The sequence below is a fragment of the Solea solea genome, chromosome 11 (genome assembly GCF_958295425.1).
Source record: "Solea solea chromosome 11, fSolSol10.1, whole genome shotgun sequence".
In the NCBI taxonomy this organism is placed as follows: domain Eukaryota; kingdom Metazoa; phylum Chordata; class Actinopteri; order Pleuronectiformes; family Soleidae; genus Solea; species Solea solea.
The window spans coordinates 3,116,212-3,135,277 of record NC_081144.1 but is presented as its reverse complement, the minus strand read 5'-3'; the positions used below and the strand labels follow the sequence as shown (position 1 = coordinate 3,135,277).

General features: G+C 38.9%; 1 protein-coding gene across 1 annotated transcript in view; it reads right to left on the bottom strand.

Moving 5' to 3' along the window:
- Positions 1–7,660: 7,660 nt before the first annotated feature.
- The window catches only part of plxnd1 (plexin D1), a 99,317-nt gene continuing 87,911 nt past the window's right edge, over positions 7,661–19,066 (bottom strand). The window contains exons 34-36 of the mRNA XM_058642989.1: positions 12,919–13,059; positions 12,733–12,807; positions 7,661–8,748 (exon numbers count right to left, since the gene is read on the bottom strand). Coding sequence (XP_058498972.1) covers positions 8,632–8,748; positions 12,733–12,807; positions 12,919–13,059 — 333 coding nt within the window. The 3' untranslated portion in view covers positions 7,661–8,631. The remainder of the gene's footprint in view (positions 8,749–12,732; positions 12,808–12,918; positions 13,060–19,066) is intronic.

Below are 19,066 nucleotides of genomic sequence, written 5' to 3'. Positions count from 1 at the left end.
GGTGTACCCCGCCTATCGCCCGATGTAGCTGAGATTGGCACAGCACCCCCCGCGACCCTCTGGTAGAGGATAAAGCGGTAGATGATGACTGACTGACTGACTAACCTATGACTTTTTAGTCACATTTTGGACGACATACTAACCTATGACTTTTTAGTCACATTTTGGACGACATACTAACCTATGACTTTTTAGTCACATTTTGGACGACATACTAAACTATGACTTTTTAGTCACATTTTGGTAGACATACTAACCTATGACTTTTTAGTCACATTTTGGATGACATACTAAACTATGACATTTTTGTCATATTTTGGATGACATACTTAACTATGACTTTTTAGTCACATTTTGGACGACATACTAACCTATGACTTTTTCGTCAACTTTTGGACGACATACTAACCTATGACGTTTTTGTCAGATTTTGGACGACATACTAACCTATGACTTTTTAGTCACATTTTGGACGACATACTAACCTATGACTTTTTAGTCACATTTTGGACGACATACTATACTATGACTTTTTAGTCACATTTTGGACGACATACTAACCTATGACTTTTTTGTCCGATTTTGGACGACATACTAACCTATGACTTTTTTGTCACATTTTGGACGACATACTTAACTATGACTTTTTAGTCACATTTTGGACGACATACTAACCTATGACTTTTTAGTCACATTTTGGACGACATACTAAACTATGACTTTTTTGTCACATTATGGACGACATACTTTAGTATGACTTTTTAGTCACATTTTGGACGACATACTAACCTATGACTTTTTTGTCACATTTTGGACGACATACTAACCTATGACTTTTTAGTCACATTTTGGATGACATACTAACCTATGACTTTTTTGTCAGATTTTGGACGACATACTATAGTATGACTTTTTTGTCACATTTTGGACGACATACTAACCTATGACTTTTTTGTCACATTTTGGACGACATACTAACCTATGACTTTTTTGTCACATTTTGGACGACATACTAACCTATGACATTTTTGTCAAATTTTGGACGACATACTATAGTATGACTTTTTTGTCACATTTTGGACGACATCCTATAGTATGACTTTTTTGTCACATTTTGGACGACATCCTATAGTATGACTTTTTTGTCACATTTTGGACGACATACTAACCTATGACTTTTTAGTCACATTTTGGACGACATACTAAACTATGACTTTTTAGTCACATTTTGGTCGACATACTAACCTATGACTTTTTAGTCACATTTTGGATGACATACTAAACTATGACATTTTTGTCATATTTTGGATGACATACTTAACTATGACTTTTTAGTCACATTTTGGACGACATACTAACCTATGACTTTTTAGTCACATTTTGGACGACATACTAACCTATGACTTTTTAGTCACATTTTGGACGACATACTAAACTATGACATTTTTGTCACATTTTGGACGACATACTAAACTATGACATTTTTGTCACATTTTGGACGACATACTAACCTATGACATTTTTGTCACATTTTGGACGACATACTAAACTATGACATTTTTGCCAAATTTTGGACGACATACTAAACTATGACGTTTTTGTCACATTTTGGACGACATACTAACCTATGACGTTTTTGTCACATTTTGGACGACATACTAAATTATGACGTTTTTGTCACATTTTGGACGACATACTAACCTATGACGTTTTTGTCACATTTTGGACGACATACTAACCTATGACATTTTTGTCACATTTTGGACGACATACTAACCTATGACATTTTTGTCAGATTTTGGACGACATACTAACCTATGATGTTTTTGCCAAATTTTGGACGACATACTAACCTATGACTTTTTTGTCACATTTTGGACAACATACTAAACTATGACTTTTTAGTCACATTTTGGACGACATACTAACCTATGACTTTTTTGTCAGATTTTGGACGACATACTAACCTATGACTTTTTAGTCACATTTTGGACGACATACTAACCTATGACATTTTTGTCATATTTTGGATGACATACTTAACTATGACTTTTTAGTCAGATTTTGGACGACATACTATATAGTATGACTTTTTAGTCAGATTTTGGACGACATACTAACCTATGACTTTTTTGTCACATTTTGGACGACATACTAACCTATGACATTTTTGTCAAATTTTGGACGACATACTATAGTATGACTTTTTAGTCAGATTTTGGACGACATACTAACCTATGACTTTTTTGTCACATTTTGGACGACATACTAACCTATGACATTTTTGTCAAATTTTGGACGACATACTAACCTATGACTTTTTTGTCACATTTTGGACGACATACTAACCTATGACATTCTTGTCACATTTTGGACAACATACTATAGTATGACTTTTTAGTCACATTTTGGACGACATACTAACCTATGACTTTTTTGTCACATTTTGGATGACATACTAACCTATGACTTTTTTGTCCGATTTTGGACGACATACTAACCTATGACTTTTTTGTCACATTTTGGACGACATACTTAACTATGACTTTTTAGTCACATTTTGGACGACATACTAACCTATGACTTTTTAGTCACATTTTGGACGACATACTAAACTATGACTTTTTTGTCACATTTTGGACGACATACTAAACTATGACATTTTTGCCAAATTTTGGACGACATACTAACCTATGACATTTTTGTCACATTTTGGACGACATACTAACCTATGACTTTTTTGTCACATTTTAGACGACATAGTAACCTATGACTTTTTAGTCACATTTTGGACGACATACTAAACTATGAAATTTTTGTCACAGTTTGGACGACATACTAACCTATGACTTTTTTGTCACATTTTGGACGACATACTAACCTATGACGTTTTTGTCACATTTTGGACGACATACTAAACTATGACATTTTTGTCACATTTTGGACGACATACTAACCCAGACATTTTTGTCACATTTTGGACGACATACTAACATATGACATTTTTGTCAGATTTTGGACGACATACTAAACTATGACTTTTTTGTCACATTTTGGACGACTTACTAACCTATGACATTTTTGTCACATTTTGGACGACATACTAACATATGACATTTTTGTCAGATTTTGGACGACATACTAACCTATGACGTTTTTGTCACATTTTGGACGACATACTAAACTATGACATTTTTGTCACATTTTGGACGACATACTAAACTATGAAATATTTGTCACATTTTGGACGACATACTAACCTATGACTTTTTTGTCACATTTTGGACGACATACTAACCTATGACGTTTTTGTCACATTTTGGACGACATACTAAACTATGACATTTTTGTCACATTTTGGACGACATACTAACCTATGACATTTTTGTCACATTTTGGACGACTTAATAACATATGACATTTTTGTCACATTTTGGACGACATACTAAACTATGACATTTTTGTCACATTTTGGACGACATACTAACCTATGACATTTTTGTCAGATTTTGGACGACATACTAAACTATGACGTTTTTGTCACATTTTGGACGACATACTAACCTATGATGTTTTAGTCAAATTTTGGATGACATACTAACCTATGACATTTTTGCCAAATTTTGGACGACATACTAAACTATGACATTTTTGTCACATTTTGGACGACATACTAAACTATGACATTTTTGTCACATTTTGGACGACATACTAAACTATGACATTTTTGTCACATTTTGGACGACATACTAACCTATGACATTTTTGTCAGATTTTGGACGACATACTAAACTATGACGTTTTTGTCACATTTTGGACGACATACTAACCTATGATGTTTTTGTCACATTTTGGACGACATACTAAACTATGACGTTTTTGTCACATTTTGGACGACATACTAACCTATGACGTTTTTGTCACATTTTGGACGACATACTAAACTATGATATTTTTGTCAAATTTTGGATGACATACTAACCTATGACATTTTTGCCAAATTTTGGACGACATACTAAACTATGACATTTTTGTCACATTTTGGACGACATACTAAACTATGACATTTTTGTCACATTTTGGACGACATACTAAACTATGACATTTTTGTCACATTTTGGACGACATACTAACCTATGACATTTTTGTCAGATTTTGGACGACATACTAAACTATGACGTTTTTGTCACATTTTGGACGACATACTAACCTATGACATTTTTGTCACATTTTGGACGACATACTAAACTATGACGTTTTTGTCACATTTTGGACGACATACTAACCTATGACGTTTTTGTCACATTTTGGACGACATACTAACCTATGACGTTTTTGTCACATTTTGGACGACATACTAAACTATGACATTTTTGTCACATTTTGGACGACATACTAACCTATGACGTTTTTGTCACATTTTGGACGACATACTAACCTATGACATTTTTGTCACATTTTGGACGACATACTTACCTATGACGTTTTTGTCACATTTTGGACGACATACTAACCTATGACATTTTTGTCACATTTTGGACGACATACTAAACTATGACATTTTTGTCACATTTTGGACGACATACTAAACTATGACATTTTTGTCACATTTTGGACGACATACTAACTAACCTATGACATTTTTGTCAGATTTTGGACGACATACTAACCTATGATGTTTTTGCCAAATTTTGGACGACATACTAACCTATGACGTTTTTGGCACATTTTGGACGACATACTAACCTATGACGTTTTTGTCACATTTTGGACGACATACTAACCTATGATATTTTTGTCAAATTTTGGATGACATACTAACCTATGACATTTTTGCCAAATTTTGGACGACATACTAAACTATGACATTTTTGTCACATTTTGGACGACATACTAACCTATGACGTTTTTGTCACATTTTGGACGACATACTAACCTATGACATTTTTGTCAGATTTTGGACGACATACTAACCTATGACATTTTTGTCACATTTTGGACGACATACTAAACTATGACGTTTTTGTCACATTTTGGACGACTTTTTTAAAATTTATATTTTGGGCTTTTAATCCCTTTAATTGATAGTATAGTGCAGAGAGATAGGAATTGGGGGAATGACATGCAGTAAAGGGCTGTCGAATGCGAACCTGTGCAGTTTGCAGTGAGGACTGTAACTACAACATGTGGCGGCAGCACTACCAAGTGAGCTAACGCCGCCAAAGCTATCACTTCCTTGTCACATTTTGGAAGACATACTAACCTATGACATTTTTGTCAGATTTTGGACGACATACTAAACTATGACATTTTTGTCACATTTTGGACGACATACTAAACTATGACTTTTTTGTCACATTTTAGACGACATACTAACCTATGACTTTTTGTCCGATTTTGGACGACATACTAACCTATGACTTTTTTGTCACATTTTGGACGACATACTTAACTATGACTTTTTAGTCACATTTTGGACGACATACTAACCTATGACTTTTTTGTCCGATTTTGGACGACATACTAACCTATGACATTTTTGTCAGATTTTGGACGACATACTAAACTATGACATTTTTGTCACATTTTGGACGACATACTAAACTATGACTTTTTTGTCACATTTTAGACGACATACTAACCTATGACTTTTTTGTCTGATTTTGGACGACATACTAACCTATGACTTTTTTGTCACATTTTGGACGACATACTTAACTATGACTTTTTAGTCACATTTTGGACGACATACTAACCTATGACTTTTTAGTCACATTTTGGACGACATACTAAACTATGACTTTTTTGTCACATTTTGGACGACATACTAAACTATGACATTTTTGCCAAATTTTGGACGACATACTAACCTATGACATTTTTGTCACATTTTGGACGACATACTAACCTATGACTTTTTTGTCACATTTTAGACGACATACTAACCTATGACTTTTTAGTCACATTTTGGACGACATACTAAACTATGAAATTTTTGTCACAGTTTGGACGACATACTAACCTATGACTTTTTTGTCACATTTTGGAAGACATACTAACCTATGACGTTTTTGTCACATTTTGGACGACATACTAAACTATGACATTTTTGTCACATTTTGGACGACATACTAACCTATGACATTTTTGTCACATTTTGGACGACATACTAACATATGACATTTTTGTCAGATTTTGGACGACATACTAAACTATGACTTTTTTGTCACATTTTGGACGACATACTAAACTATGACTTTTTTGTCACATTTTAGACGACTTACTAACCTATGACTTTTTAGTCACATTTTGGACGACATACTAACCTATGACGTTTTTGTCACATTTTGGACGACATACTAAACTATGACATTTTTGTCACATTTTGGACGACATACTAACCTATGACATTTTTGTCACATTTTGGACGACATACTAACATATGACATTTTTGTCAGATTTTGGACGACATACTAACCTATGACGTTTTTGTCACATTTTGGACGACATACTAAACTATGACATTTTTGTCACATTTTGGACGACATACTAAACTATGAAATTTTTGTCACATTTTGGACGACATACTAACCTATGACTTTTTTGTCACATTTTGGACGACATAATAACATATGACATTTTTGTCACATTTTGGACGACATACTAAACTATGAAATTTTTGTCACAGTTTGGACGACATACTATCCTATGACGTTTTTGTCACATTTTGGACGACATACTAACCTATAACATTTTTGCCAAATTTTGGACGACATACTAAACAATGACATTTTTGTCACATTTTGGACGACATACTAACCTATAACATTTTTGCCAAATTTTGGACGACATACTAAACAATGACATTTTTGTCACATTTTGGACGACATACTAACCTATGACTTTTTTGTCAGATTTTGGACGACATACTAACCTATGACGTTTTTGTCACATTTTGGACGACATACTAACCTATGACTTTTTTGGTCACATTTTGGACGACATACTAACCTATGACTTTTTTGTCAGATTTTGGACGACATACTAAACTATGACATTTTTGTCACATTTTGGACGACATACTAACCTATGACTTTTTTTGTCAGATTTTGGACGACATACTAAACTATGACATTTTCGTCAAATTTTGGACGACATACTAAACTATGATATTTTTGTCAAATTTTGGACGACATACTAACCTATGACATTTTTGTCGCATTTTGGATGACATACTAACCTACCAAAAAAACAAAAATTTTATCTCAATCATCAACTTTTCTTGAAATATGACAAGTTTAAAACATGTTGTTTTCTCTGTTTCTTAGAGGTTTGGGAGAAGCACAGGTTTGTGTGTTTATGCAGGTTTTGGACAGTTAGGCACAGGTGTGTGCGTGTGTGTGTGCACGTGTGTGGAAGGAGGAGGGGAGGGGGGGATTCGGGAGGGGCTTTTGAGTCTCTATAACTTGAATACTTCAAGTTTTTAAGATTCAATCCACCCAAATGTTACTCCTTTACCAGCACAAGTCCTGCACCCGACGACATCGGCAGCAAGAACAGCAGGCACGCTTGAAATTTTGCCGCAGAATTTTCTAGTGTGTCTCATTCTGCCATAATGCTCTAAACTCTAAAAAGAAAATGAAGCACTCTTACACTGGTGTATGATAAATGTTGTCATTATTCAACATTTTAAAATCCTAAATACTGTTAAATCATTTCACACACATGGACACGGTCATACGGCGTCACAAATACAGGCTCTCCTGGGATTATATTGACCTCACTTTTATGTCATATATGTAAATTTCCCTCTTGTACATTGGTCTGGAATCCAACATGATATTCATTTTTTTTTTTACAAGAACACTGACGATCGATCGACACATCTCCTCTTCTGATGCAGCTCTTCCCAGTGAACCACATAAACATTCCATTTGATTCAGTCATTTATATTTTTCGTCCGTCCACTCCGTCCTCCATCATCAACCTGCAAAGCACAAAGAGACGCACTGTCTGGACGGCCGACGGCAGCACGTCAGCCGTCGTCAATCACACCTGAGAACAGTGCAGGCTTTAGGAGACAGGAGGAGTTTCTACTCATCCTGGCAAACAGGAGGCCACCTGAAAGCATTATAACACATCTATAAATATTGCTATTGACATTATAATACAGTACAGTGCATCATTGGCTCATTCCCTTCAGGAAAAAAGGGTTCAGTGCGTTAAAAGATTGCCACCAGGGCTTCCTGTAGCTCCCAGTAACTGTAAAGACATCCAGACAAAAAAAAAAAAAAAAGAGCCTCATCTCCAGGCTCCTACACATTCCCTCTAAAGCATAGAGCCGAGTCAAACTGGAATTCAGTCTGTCCGTGTCGCCGGGAAGCATTTGGGAGATTCTGCACGGCGTTCCCAGATGAAAGGAGGAACACAGATTTAAGTCCCTTCGCTCTGCCACTTTGTTAGAGTCTGTGGGAATAACAGCGGCACTCAGCAAGTGGCCGACATTCCCCAGTAACTGTGTAGGTGAGAGCGAGTGAGAGAGAGGGAGAGGGAGAGGGAGAGACAGAGAGAGAGAGGCAGCTGTCAGCAGGAGGAAGAGGTGGCGAGTCGAAGAGAGGCAGGCGGGCCGGCTCAGGCCTCGCTGCAGCACTCGTAGATGTTGTCCTCCACAAGAGCAATGACCTGCTCAAACTTGTGGTGCAGCTGAGTGCGCCGCGCGGTGGGGTTGGACTCCAGAGCGCTCACCACCTGACCCGAGGGTAGACAGAGACGAGAAGAACACACAAACAAGAGGACGTTCAGTGGCTGTTCAGCATTCATGTGTGTGTGATAGAGAAGTAGTCGTACTCTTACTCCATGGTGGTTGAGCTGGACTCCCATTTTTAGTTTTTTTTCTTTGTTTTTTACTATTCTCTGTATCGTTTTTTAAATGTTTTGTGTTTTTATGCTTTCTATTTTATTGATTTCTTTATCGACATTACTATTCAGCACTTTTTTGTGGACTATCATCACAAAATAAATTTCAGTCCACTAGATGGTGCCAAGTGCTCACTCTCACTAGAGCTGTTGTGCGATTATATCGCAATATATGACTTTTTTACTAATTGCCAGAGATATTTGATCATCAGACAGTGGATCCAGAGGTAGATGCCTCATTCCCACAACAACAGAGGAAGTTGGGATTGAAGAAAATGAAAAAAATGGACCAAAAAAATCTACGTCAAAGTCACTTCCTTCAAAAAAAATGAAAGCCCTACACTGCTCTTTACTGTGTTACTGAGTAAAAGCTGCAAAAAAAAACACAAATCTGGTCAAACCTCGTCGAATTAACCTTGAAAGCCTCAGTGCACCTCTCAAAAATGACTCGACCAGAGGAGAAGAAAAACAAGGGTCTGCAGTGGAGATGCAACAGACAATAGTAGATATTTAACGTAGTATTTATGCTCCATTATTGTTGCCTCCTTGCTTTCAATCAGACATACATTAATCTGCAATCTCCGCCTGTTGCTTACGTGCCAAAATTGACCAAAAAGGTTAAATTTATAAAACTAGAACAGATGATGAGACACTTATGCTTGTGTTTAACTGTGTAATGTCAGGTTTAAGCGCTGTATTTTTGGAAAAATCCAACAATCCCGCCCCCGGCAGTGTTTTCATCTGCAGTAACCGCTCTAAACGCTAAAGGTCGCTGTGGTGCACATTTTACAGAGTTACACCATCCTGAGAGATTTGTTAACTTGTTTCTATCCATCCATCTATCTGAAGGAGGGAGGAGATCAACCACCTGCCTGGACAGAGAAAGAAAAGAGGAGAGAGAGAGTGGCAGCAGCAGTGGAACCAGTAAAGTGCTTTAGCCTCCTCTCCACTCTCCAGGCTTCACGCATGCCTCCACACCACAAAAGCCCTCGCTCTTCACATATTTACAAAACCCACATCTGCTCTGTTTTTCATGCCCAGTAGTTGTCACCGTGTCAGTGGGATTTATGGGCTCTTAGCGACAGTGTGCTACCAGGCAGAGCGCGCTGAGCTGGGGCGAGAGAATAGGCAATCAGGGGCCATTCACAGAGCCCCGTGAATCAGAGTCTAAACCCGCTGGCCTACATCAGTACAGTAGCAAGACACGAGGAAAGCAGCGTAAGTGTATTATCACAAGCATGCTCCATTAAAGGCCCAGTCACCACTGACTAAACCTCTCCAGAGACTAGTTACAGCAGTGAGGGAGGCACGGGGGAGGACAGCAAAGGGCCTGAAGAGGGAGAAACAGGAGACACAAAGCTGCAACTTCACACTCGTCATTAAACTGATATACTGTGTAACGCTGGTGGATAAAGAGAGTAAACTGCACAGGACACAGAATAATGGCTGCTGGTTGGAAGATGCACCAGGTTTTTCAGATGAACATTGGCAGAAATTGAATATACTACCAGTAAGTATGTTTGTGTAGGTGTATTTTTACTTGTAATTGTTTGGTTTTTAGCTTTAAAATAAGTATTTTGTACGTACTTTGACACCATCTTGTGCCAACATGTTTTTTTTTTACAGTAGCCTGAACGTACGTGAGTTTTGAGGCGTAAGATTACGACTGAGCAAACAAAGGAGGAGGAAATGTCAGAGGGAGAGAGGGAGAGGGAGAGAGAGAGAGACAGTTTACATCCTGTCTGCTACACAAAGGCCTCCAAGGTTCCATGAAGTGCTTGTGAAAGCAGAGGCACAGGAGTCATCTGTTTGTGAAAGTCAGTCTCCACTGATCATTAGATGAGATTAGACCTTTAACTGTTCACACTAGTTTAACAATGTGTTTGACACTTGATTGGACATTGGACAAGATTACGACTTTATTCTCAAAAGATTACGACTTTATTCTCCAAAGATTACAAATTTATTCTCCAAAGATTACAACTTTATTCTTGAAAGACTGCAACTTTATTCTCGAAAGATTACGACTTTATTCTTGAAAGATTACGATTTTATTCTCGAAAGATTACGACTTTAATTTCGAAAGATTACGACTTTATTCTCAAAAGATTACGACTTTATTCTCGAAAGATTACAACTTTGTTCTCGAAAGATTACGACTTTATTCTCATAATATAACGACTTTATTCTCCTTACAGTTTGGCCCTAACACTCGTAGAAAAGTCTAACAGCGAGATAAAGCGACAAACGGGTTTTTTTATGTGAAAGAATTCACAGAGCACAAAGGATGTTAAGACTCTCTAAACTCTCGGCAGTTCTTCTTCTTCTTCTTCCTCGGTTCATGCACATGTGGGCGAAACTACTCGTCTTTGTTTGTTTCTACTAAACTGGCTCTTTAGAACTTAAAAGTGCATGTTCTGGCTGGTTTGTCTGTAAGATGGTGACACCTCTGTTAAACAAGTCATAAAAGGCTTATTGTACGGCTGCAAAAACCAAGAAGTTGTGATTACAAGATGATAGAGATATTTTATTAGATGAGGCTTCATGATTAAAATCTCTTTTTGCTCCTCGTGTGTTCCTGCTGGCATTTTATGTTTTCTGTAAGCTTGACTCGTGTGGATTGAAGACACAGGGGCTAAGTAGAGGGCAGTCAGCTGTAAGATGGAGGAAAGATGTCAATAAACAAACAATAAATGCAAATTTTAGACGACTACAATACAAATGTTAATGCAAACCTATGGAACACCAGATACATTTAATGGTTTAATGTCATTTCATTGTATCTGGGAGTGGAATAAAATCAGAACATTTTGGGAGGAACTGCAGGCTGTGATAGAGAGAATCATTTTTAAATCGGTTCCAAAAAGGTTTCTTCTTGGGTTTGATCCAGAGAAACATAATTACACTGATGGACCTCAGTCTGTTCAATGCAAAAAAACCAAAGTCTCAGACTTTTCTGTGCTGTTACTTTGATTTTATTTAGTTTTTAGTGAGTTTGTTTTTCTTATTGTCACAGAAAATATTGATATTTTTACATTGAAATTCTGTGTGGTATCATCCTACATACCAGGCGAGAAGTTCACTGACCCCCAGATCCTGGGTTTGAGTTTGAGGCCCCTGCTTTACGGGGGTTTTAACCAAATAGTATCAAGTTATATCTTGAAGTGTAAGCAAGAAGTCTTTGTGGGGGTAATTTATGGACTTGATTAAAAGTATGGAGTAAACTAAAGAGGACATTGATACCTGAGTGTACACAAATATAGAGACAGATGGCAGGAAGCACACCTGTTTGTTTTATTCATTAATTTTCTATATCCTTGCTTGTTATTTATGTTTTTGTCTTCCGATATTCTTGTTCTCCAGTTTCCTCTCACAGTCCAGAAACATACAGATTTGTGGATTAGGTAAATTGGACACTCTTAATTGAGGTGAGTGAATGGTTGTTTGTCTCTATGTGTGTCCCTGTCCAGGTTGCACCAGCTGGGATCGGCACCAGCGCTCCCCCGCGACCCTCGTGTGGAGGATAAAGCGGTAGAAGACGAGTGGATGGATGAAAAATACAATAAAGACATTGTACCTCAAACAACCTAACTTTATCTAAAGAGAACATCTACTCAGATTGAGCGACACATTGTAAGTCAGTAAGTTTGATGCATCGCTCAACGTGCACGTAATCTCCCACCATCTCACTGCGATAGCAATCTGTGAAACTCAGAACAGCAGCAGCAGCAGCAGACAGAGGCCGGTCTAAACACGACACGCATGCGGTATCTAATCTGAATCTGACATCAGAGGGACACTCATATCATCTCTCACCTGGTGTCTGTATCTTTTGGCATATTTGTAGATTTCCGTCAAGGCCAGGTTGGTGTTGAATTCATTTCTGTATTTCTACACGGCAGAGAAACAACAACAACAACAACAACAACAACAGTGTTAGATGAAACATTCCATCATCAGAACAAACACACAGGAGAGCAGGGAACCGTTCAGGTGACTCACCCGTGACTCCTCCGCCAGGTGAGCGTTCATCTCTTGTTCGCTCAGAGGCGGCATTTCCTGTATCTGCTTGTAGTAGCACTGCACTCTCTTCTTATATTCTGGGATCTCCTTGGCATACAGCAGCTTGTTGGTAGGGGAGTCCTAGAAGAAGAAGGACACACACACACACACACACACACACACATTTCAGTCATGTCAGAGTTTTAACTAACATTATTTTGGCCTGGTGTGCATCTGCTCGTGCGGCGCTCTGGACTGAATTCAAACAAGCTTGATAGCGACTGACTCTGACCTTATAAATGCCTTGGCAGAGCCCGAGATACAAACAGGAAAATAAAAGTTGGAAATGAAACTGGAAGCTAACAAGATCGAGGGCTGAATTAGAAGATATGACCTCAGCTCTGTTATGTTACGACTGCGCACTATTATGGGCCGCGTGTCATTAAAATTCCCGAACTGAAACTTTAATTAATCGTTCATCATCACAGGACACAGCTGCAACTCATTCAGAAAGCAGCAAAACAAAAAGGATTTAGAGCACATGACTCCAGTTTTAAAGTCTTCACACTGACTCCCAGTCAGTTATAAAACAGACTTTAAACGTCTGCTGCTCGTCTACAAATCACTAACTACACATAATTATTATAAAGACTATAAAACGTCTGACTCAGGTCAAGAGTTCAGACCAAACATGGTCATGGTGGAGTTGTTGTGCTGCACACAAGTGGAACTGAAATCAGCACCAAATGTGAATATTTTTTTTTAAATCTAGGTTAAAAAACACTGCTTTTCTCTTTTGCTGCACTGCACATTTGCTTAATTAGATATTTCAAATTTTTACATTTTTAAATTATTGTTTTATGCTGCATTGTCATATTTCACGTTTCTGTACTCTGTTTATATTATAATTGGGATTTCTTCAAATTGTTCAGTTCCAGCTTTTAACTGTTGTTTTGTTTTTTTATGTAAAGCAGATTGACTTGGGCTATAAAAATGAAGATGCCTTGCTGTAAATAAACGGGTCACACAATGAGGCCCTTTGCACCAACTAAATTACTGTAGTTAAGCTGTAGTTTCAGGCAATTGGACTTTGGGTTTAATTTTATGCTTCATTTTTTTTATACAAAGCACTTTCTGTCTGTTGCAGTTTATGACAAAATGAGAGAGAAATCAAAGACTGTAGACAAAGGATGTACTGTGTATGTTAACATGAAATTAAAGCTGCAGTGTGTGACCTTTAAATATAAACGTTACGTAACGTTAGTTACAGTAAATCCACGCGATGCTGATCAAGCTCATGTCAGCTCCCCACGACTCTCTCTCTCTCTGTTTCTCGGTACGGCAGTTTTTTGGAATCTGTGTCATCAGGCGACATTTACACGGGGCAGGTGTGGAGAGTGAGAATAAATGCAGTGAAACAACATGAAAAAAATAAGAAATAGAAAGAAATATATATATATATATATATATATATATATATATATTAGAGCTGCAACTAACAATTATTTTCATAATCGATTCATCTGTCATCGTTTCGTCCTTAAAATATCAGAAAATGTTGATCAGTGTTTGTCAACCCTGGAAATAATGAGGTTCTCAAATGTCTTGTTTTTTGCCCACAAACCAAAATGGAGCAGTTTTTAATGATTTCTTTGTTATATGGAGCAAGAAATTAAGACAATATTCACATTTAAGAAGCTCTCTTTAAATAACACACAGCTATTGTGATTATCCATTAATCAATTTGACTGTTTCTCTGATCTCAGCTATAATTTCAATAGTGTCTAATGAAAAATAATCATCATTTGGAGATTTAGGAAACACGGATCAATTTTCTTTGGTTTCTTTTTCTGGCCTGAGCAACTAATCGATGAATCACCTCATTAGTCAACAGAATGTTATCGATAATAAATAGAATCCTTTGTTGCAGCCCTACTGGTAATACTTCTGTTTTATGAAATCAATATTATCAGCAGAGGTGGAGGACGTGAGTAACGTGACCTGACTTGAGGTCTTGAGACTCGACTTAGACTTGAATAAAATGCCTCGAAATGACTTATATTTTCTCAAATATCAAAGAGTTACCGTTACAATTTGTTTGTGAAACATTGGATGTCCACTTTTGCGTCCTTGTGTACAAACCTGGCAACTGAACACATACACCACTACAGGAAATTCCATTAAGACGCTTCAAATCCCACAAAGGAAGGTGAGACAGGAAGTCAGTTTGCTGCTATTTTAAGATAACACTAGTTAACGTCTTGGTGGGTCAAAAGCTTTGCCGCGGTTTAATGATGCAGGCCTGATGTCAGTATTTTAGTCTTTTAGCATTTTATGGAAATCATCTTCATCTTCTATATTCTTGACTTGCTTGAGATTTGAAGATTAAGACTTGAGATTTACACATGTGTGACTTTTACTCCCAATCTCAGATTATCAGTACTAACAGTACCACAGTATTACAAAGCAGTTTTGCTACTTCCACTTTTACAAACTCCTCTACCCCTGGTGTCTTATAAACAGCTGATCAGTTAAACTGGATGTTATTTCTCGACGACCTCGTCTAAACCTGAAGTCCAGAGCCAGAGAGAGAGAGAGAGAACATTCCAGTCTAAAAAGGCAAGACTCCTTCATGCGTCTGCCACTTTCTTCACAGTCACTTCAGGCTCTCGCTCTTCTGCTTATTCAAGCACAAGGAAAAGTAGCAGGGGCTAAGAGGTAGACGGCATATACAGGTTTAAGTGGCGACTACTGTTGTGAGTGAGTGTGTGTGTGTGTGTGTGTGTGTGTGTGCATGTTTGTGTCAGGTGTGTGTGTGAGAGAGAGAGAGAAAGTAGGACAGAGTAAAAGAGACTCAGCTTTTAGGATCAGGGAATGTGCCTACGATGCACCTTAATATTTCTATGTGTCAAGAGTTATTTGTGTCAGCTAATATGCGTTTGTTTGTTTGTGTGTGTGTGTGTGTTTGTGAAAAGGTGTTGGGGGGACTGAATGACTGTGGCTACAGTCACTCCCACTGATACGGGACCCTCTCTCTTCCTGTCCGCAAGGTCACTTCCTGCTGTTTGCCCATCTGCCCGGTAACCCTCCTGTGACCCTGTGGCCCTCCACGTCTGCATTTTGCCAGATAAGATGGTTTCCGTGGAAACAGCGAGGATTGCGGACTCGCTCACCTCCGCTGTGCTAATCCAGAAACCCATGCTCTTCACTCCTCACTCCCCTGTCCCATGGCCATCACACACACACACACACACACACACACACACTCTCACATGTATGGCAGAAACGAGCAAAGCTGGGGCAAAATGTCCTTGAAATATCTGAAACTGCCCTTGATATTTGATGTTATGATATGATCATATAACGGAGGCTTTTAATGCCCCTGTTAAATCGCTTGTTCGAGGTGATACATGTAAAATATGTACATCAGTGACCTTTAATGTGTAAAATGGTTGATTAAATCCCAAATGAGGACATTTCAAGGTTGCCAGACTTTCCGAAAACACGAAAGACGCTGTACTGCGCTGGTGTAACTGTCCCACCGTGAGAAAAGAGAGAAAGAGCACTAGTTAACCTTGGCTGACATTCTGTTTTTACTTCCCTGTAAGCGAGAAAAGTATCCACACCAGCATGTCTGTATTCAACGTCCTCTCCACCTTGAGTCGTCTATATTTTAGGGCATCACCACTGAGACCCTTGCTTTTCTTCCCGTCTAGTCGAGGCATTTTTGAGAGGGGTACTGGGGCTTTTTAGGTTTGACATCGTTCATGATTTCTGCTCTCTGCTTGTCCTGATGGCATCCCGTATGCTGAAGTGCTACCAGATGCGTTTTTGTGGCGGTAGTTGGCACAAAAGACCAAAACACCAAGCCAAAACATAAACATGATTTATTTTGTGAATTTACTGGCTGAATCATGATTAAATTTGAATTTAATTTGCCCTAAATCTCTGATGAAACATCATGGCCATTGTATTCTTAATATATTCTTAATATAATACATGTCTTACATATATCATCTTTAACTTTTGCAAAGTATGGATTTGGGGATTAGGCAAAGTGGACACTCTAAATTGACCGTAGGTGTGTGTGTGAGAGTGAATGGTTGTTTTTCTCTATTGGCGCATTTCCATTACTATTTTTAGTACCTGCTCAGGTGAGGTTCCAAAAGCATGCTTAAGCAGGTACTATGTGATGATTGGTCAGACTGCTGGCCACTGACTGGCCAGAGTGCCGTCACAGGAAGAGACGTCCCACACACAAATCAAGCCGAACAGTGCCAAACTGTAGATCACTTAAAACTACTTAACAATCCTAAAAACGTGGGTTAATCTCAATTAACAACTACCAGGGCCGGCGATCGCGAGATCGCAAAATGCGCCATATGTGGCCCTGTGATGGACTGGCAACCTATCCAGGGTGTACCCCACCTATTGCCCTTTGTCAGCTGTGATTGGCACAGCAATCATCGGAGGATAAAGCGGATGGATGGATAGCATCTGTGGCTCACACAACTCCCACCACTTCCTCCTAAGCAGCCAACAGCATTGTTTAGAGACCGTCCAACCTCCAACGAAACACAACTATGGGTTGTATGCAGTTGTACTGCCCCTAGTGGTAGTATAAATAACAGCAATCTGTGTTGTCATCAAGTAGCTTCAATGAGGTTTCCATTGGCAGTTCGCTTAGTGGTCAAAGCGTTGTACTATGGTGTGATCAACACACGTGTGCGTTAGACTTTCACACAGTGTCATTGTCTATATCTCACTGCCCAGCCTAACACTTATGCATAGTTGAGTTGAAAAATACTGGTGTGCCACAAAAGTACTTAAGGCTCGTATTCAGGCGTTGGCCAAAACGACTCATAGTTACATTTCAGTTGGAGGACAGGTTGATTGTTTGCCAGGGCAGCAGCAAGCTGGGAGCTATGCTTACTAAGTAGCCTGTCACAGAACATGGGCTTGTTTATATGTAAAATAATTCAAATTTAACAAAATGAAGCAGAAACAGGCCCAGCTGTAACATACAGTGAAACGCTGCTGCATCAATCACTGCTGCTGGCCCTTCCTCAGTATCTACAAAAGCTGTCGAAGATGTGCTGTTACTCTCTGTGGAGGCAAAGATGGACTGAATCTGAATGATTACTGACAGCCCAGAACAAATCTTAAAGCTTTTTTTTCCTACATTACATCGTTTCAACTGTTCTGGTCGTGCAGTTGCCGTTACATTTCATTCCATCCTGACAGAAGGAACAAGGTATTTCCCAGACTCCCCTGGTGTACTCTACACCTGAGGTAAACATCGGGTTGCGTCATGTTGACACAGGAGGAAAAAGCAGCCGGATCCTTGAACCTGTTGACTCCGTGCGACTGTGCTCGAAAAGCCAGATGCAACATGTTAATGAGCGGCAGATACACACACACACACACACACACACACTGAGCAAAAATGTCTGACAGCTGCTGGTTTTATGTCAGCGAGAACATATGTGAGACTGCATGCGAGTACATGTGGATACCGCCGCTGTTCAGAGCACTGGCTTTGGCACACGAGTCAAATATATAAATCAGTTCAGTTTCCCAGTGAAAGGGGAGCATTATTTGATGAGTCCTCCACTTCCTCCCGGGAGGAAGTCAGTCAGAGAACGACAGGAAGCAGAGCGCGCTCAGGGTCGCGGTGTCTGAGGGATTAGACGGATTTGTGAGCAGCGAGGACTCTGACATGCGAGCGCACACGTCTCCACGCATAGACAAAGACACACACACACACACAACACAACACCAAGAGGGATCCCTGGTGCTCATGACCTTGGATGGGCTGACTGGGCTGAAATAACATGGAGCTTACAGTCTGAAGGCTTTGGGTGAGGAGGTGTGTGAGACAGGTATACACAGAGACAGACAGATGAGAGACACAGATCTATAACCTTTACTCAACCATGCGTTTAATCAGGTAGATGAGGTAGTTATAATAATCGCTCCTGTATGAGAGATCGGAGGTTTTCAGCGGCTCAGCAGAGCGAAGGAGACAGATGGATATCCTGACACTTACTGAGTAAACATCCATAAATCTGTCTGTAGAGCCCCCCTTAGCCTTAACCTATGGGAGGAACAGGGACTCTACATCTGTCTTGGTCGAGCAGTTTGCCTT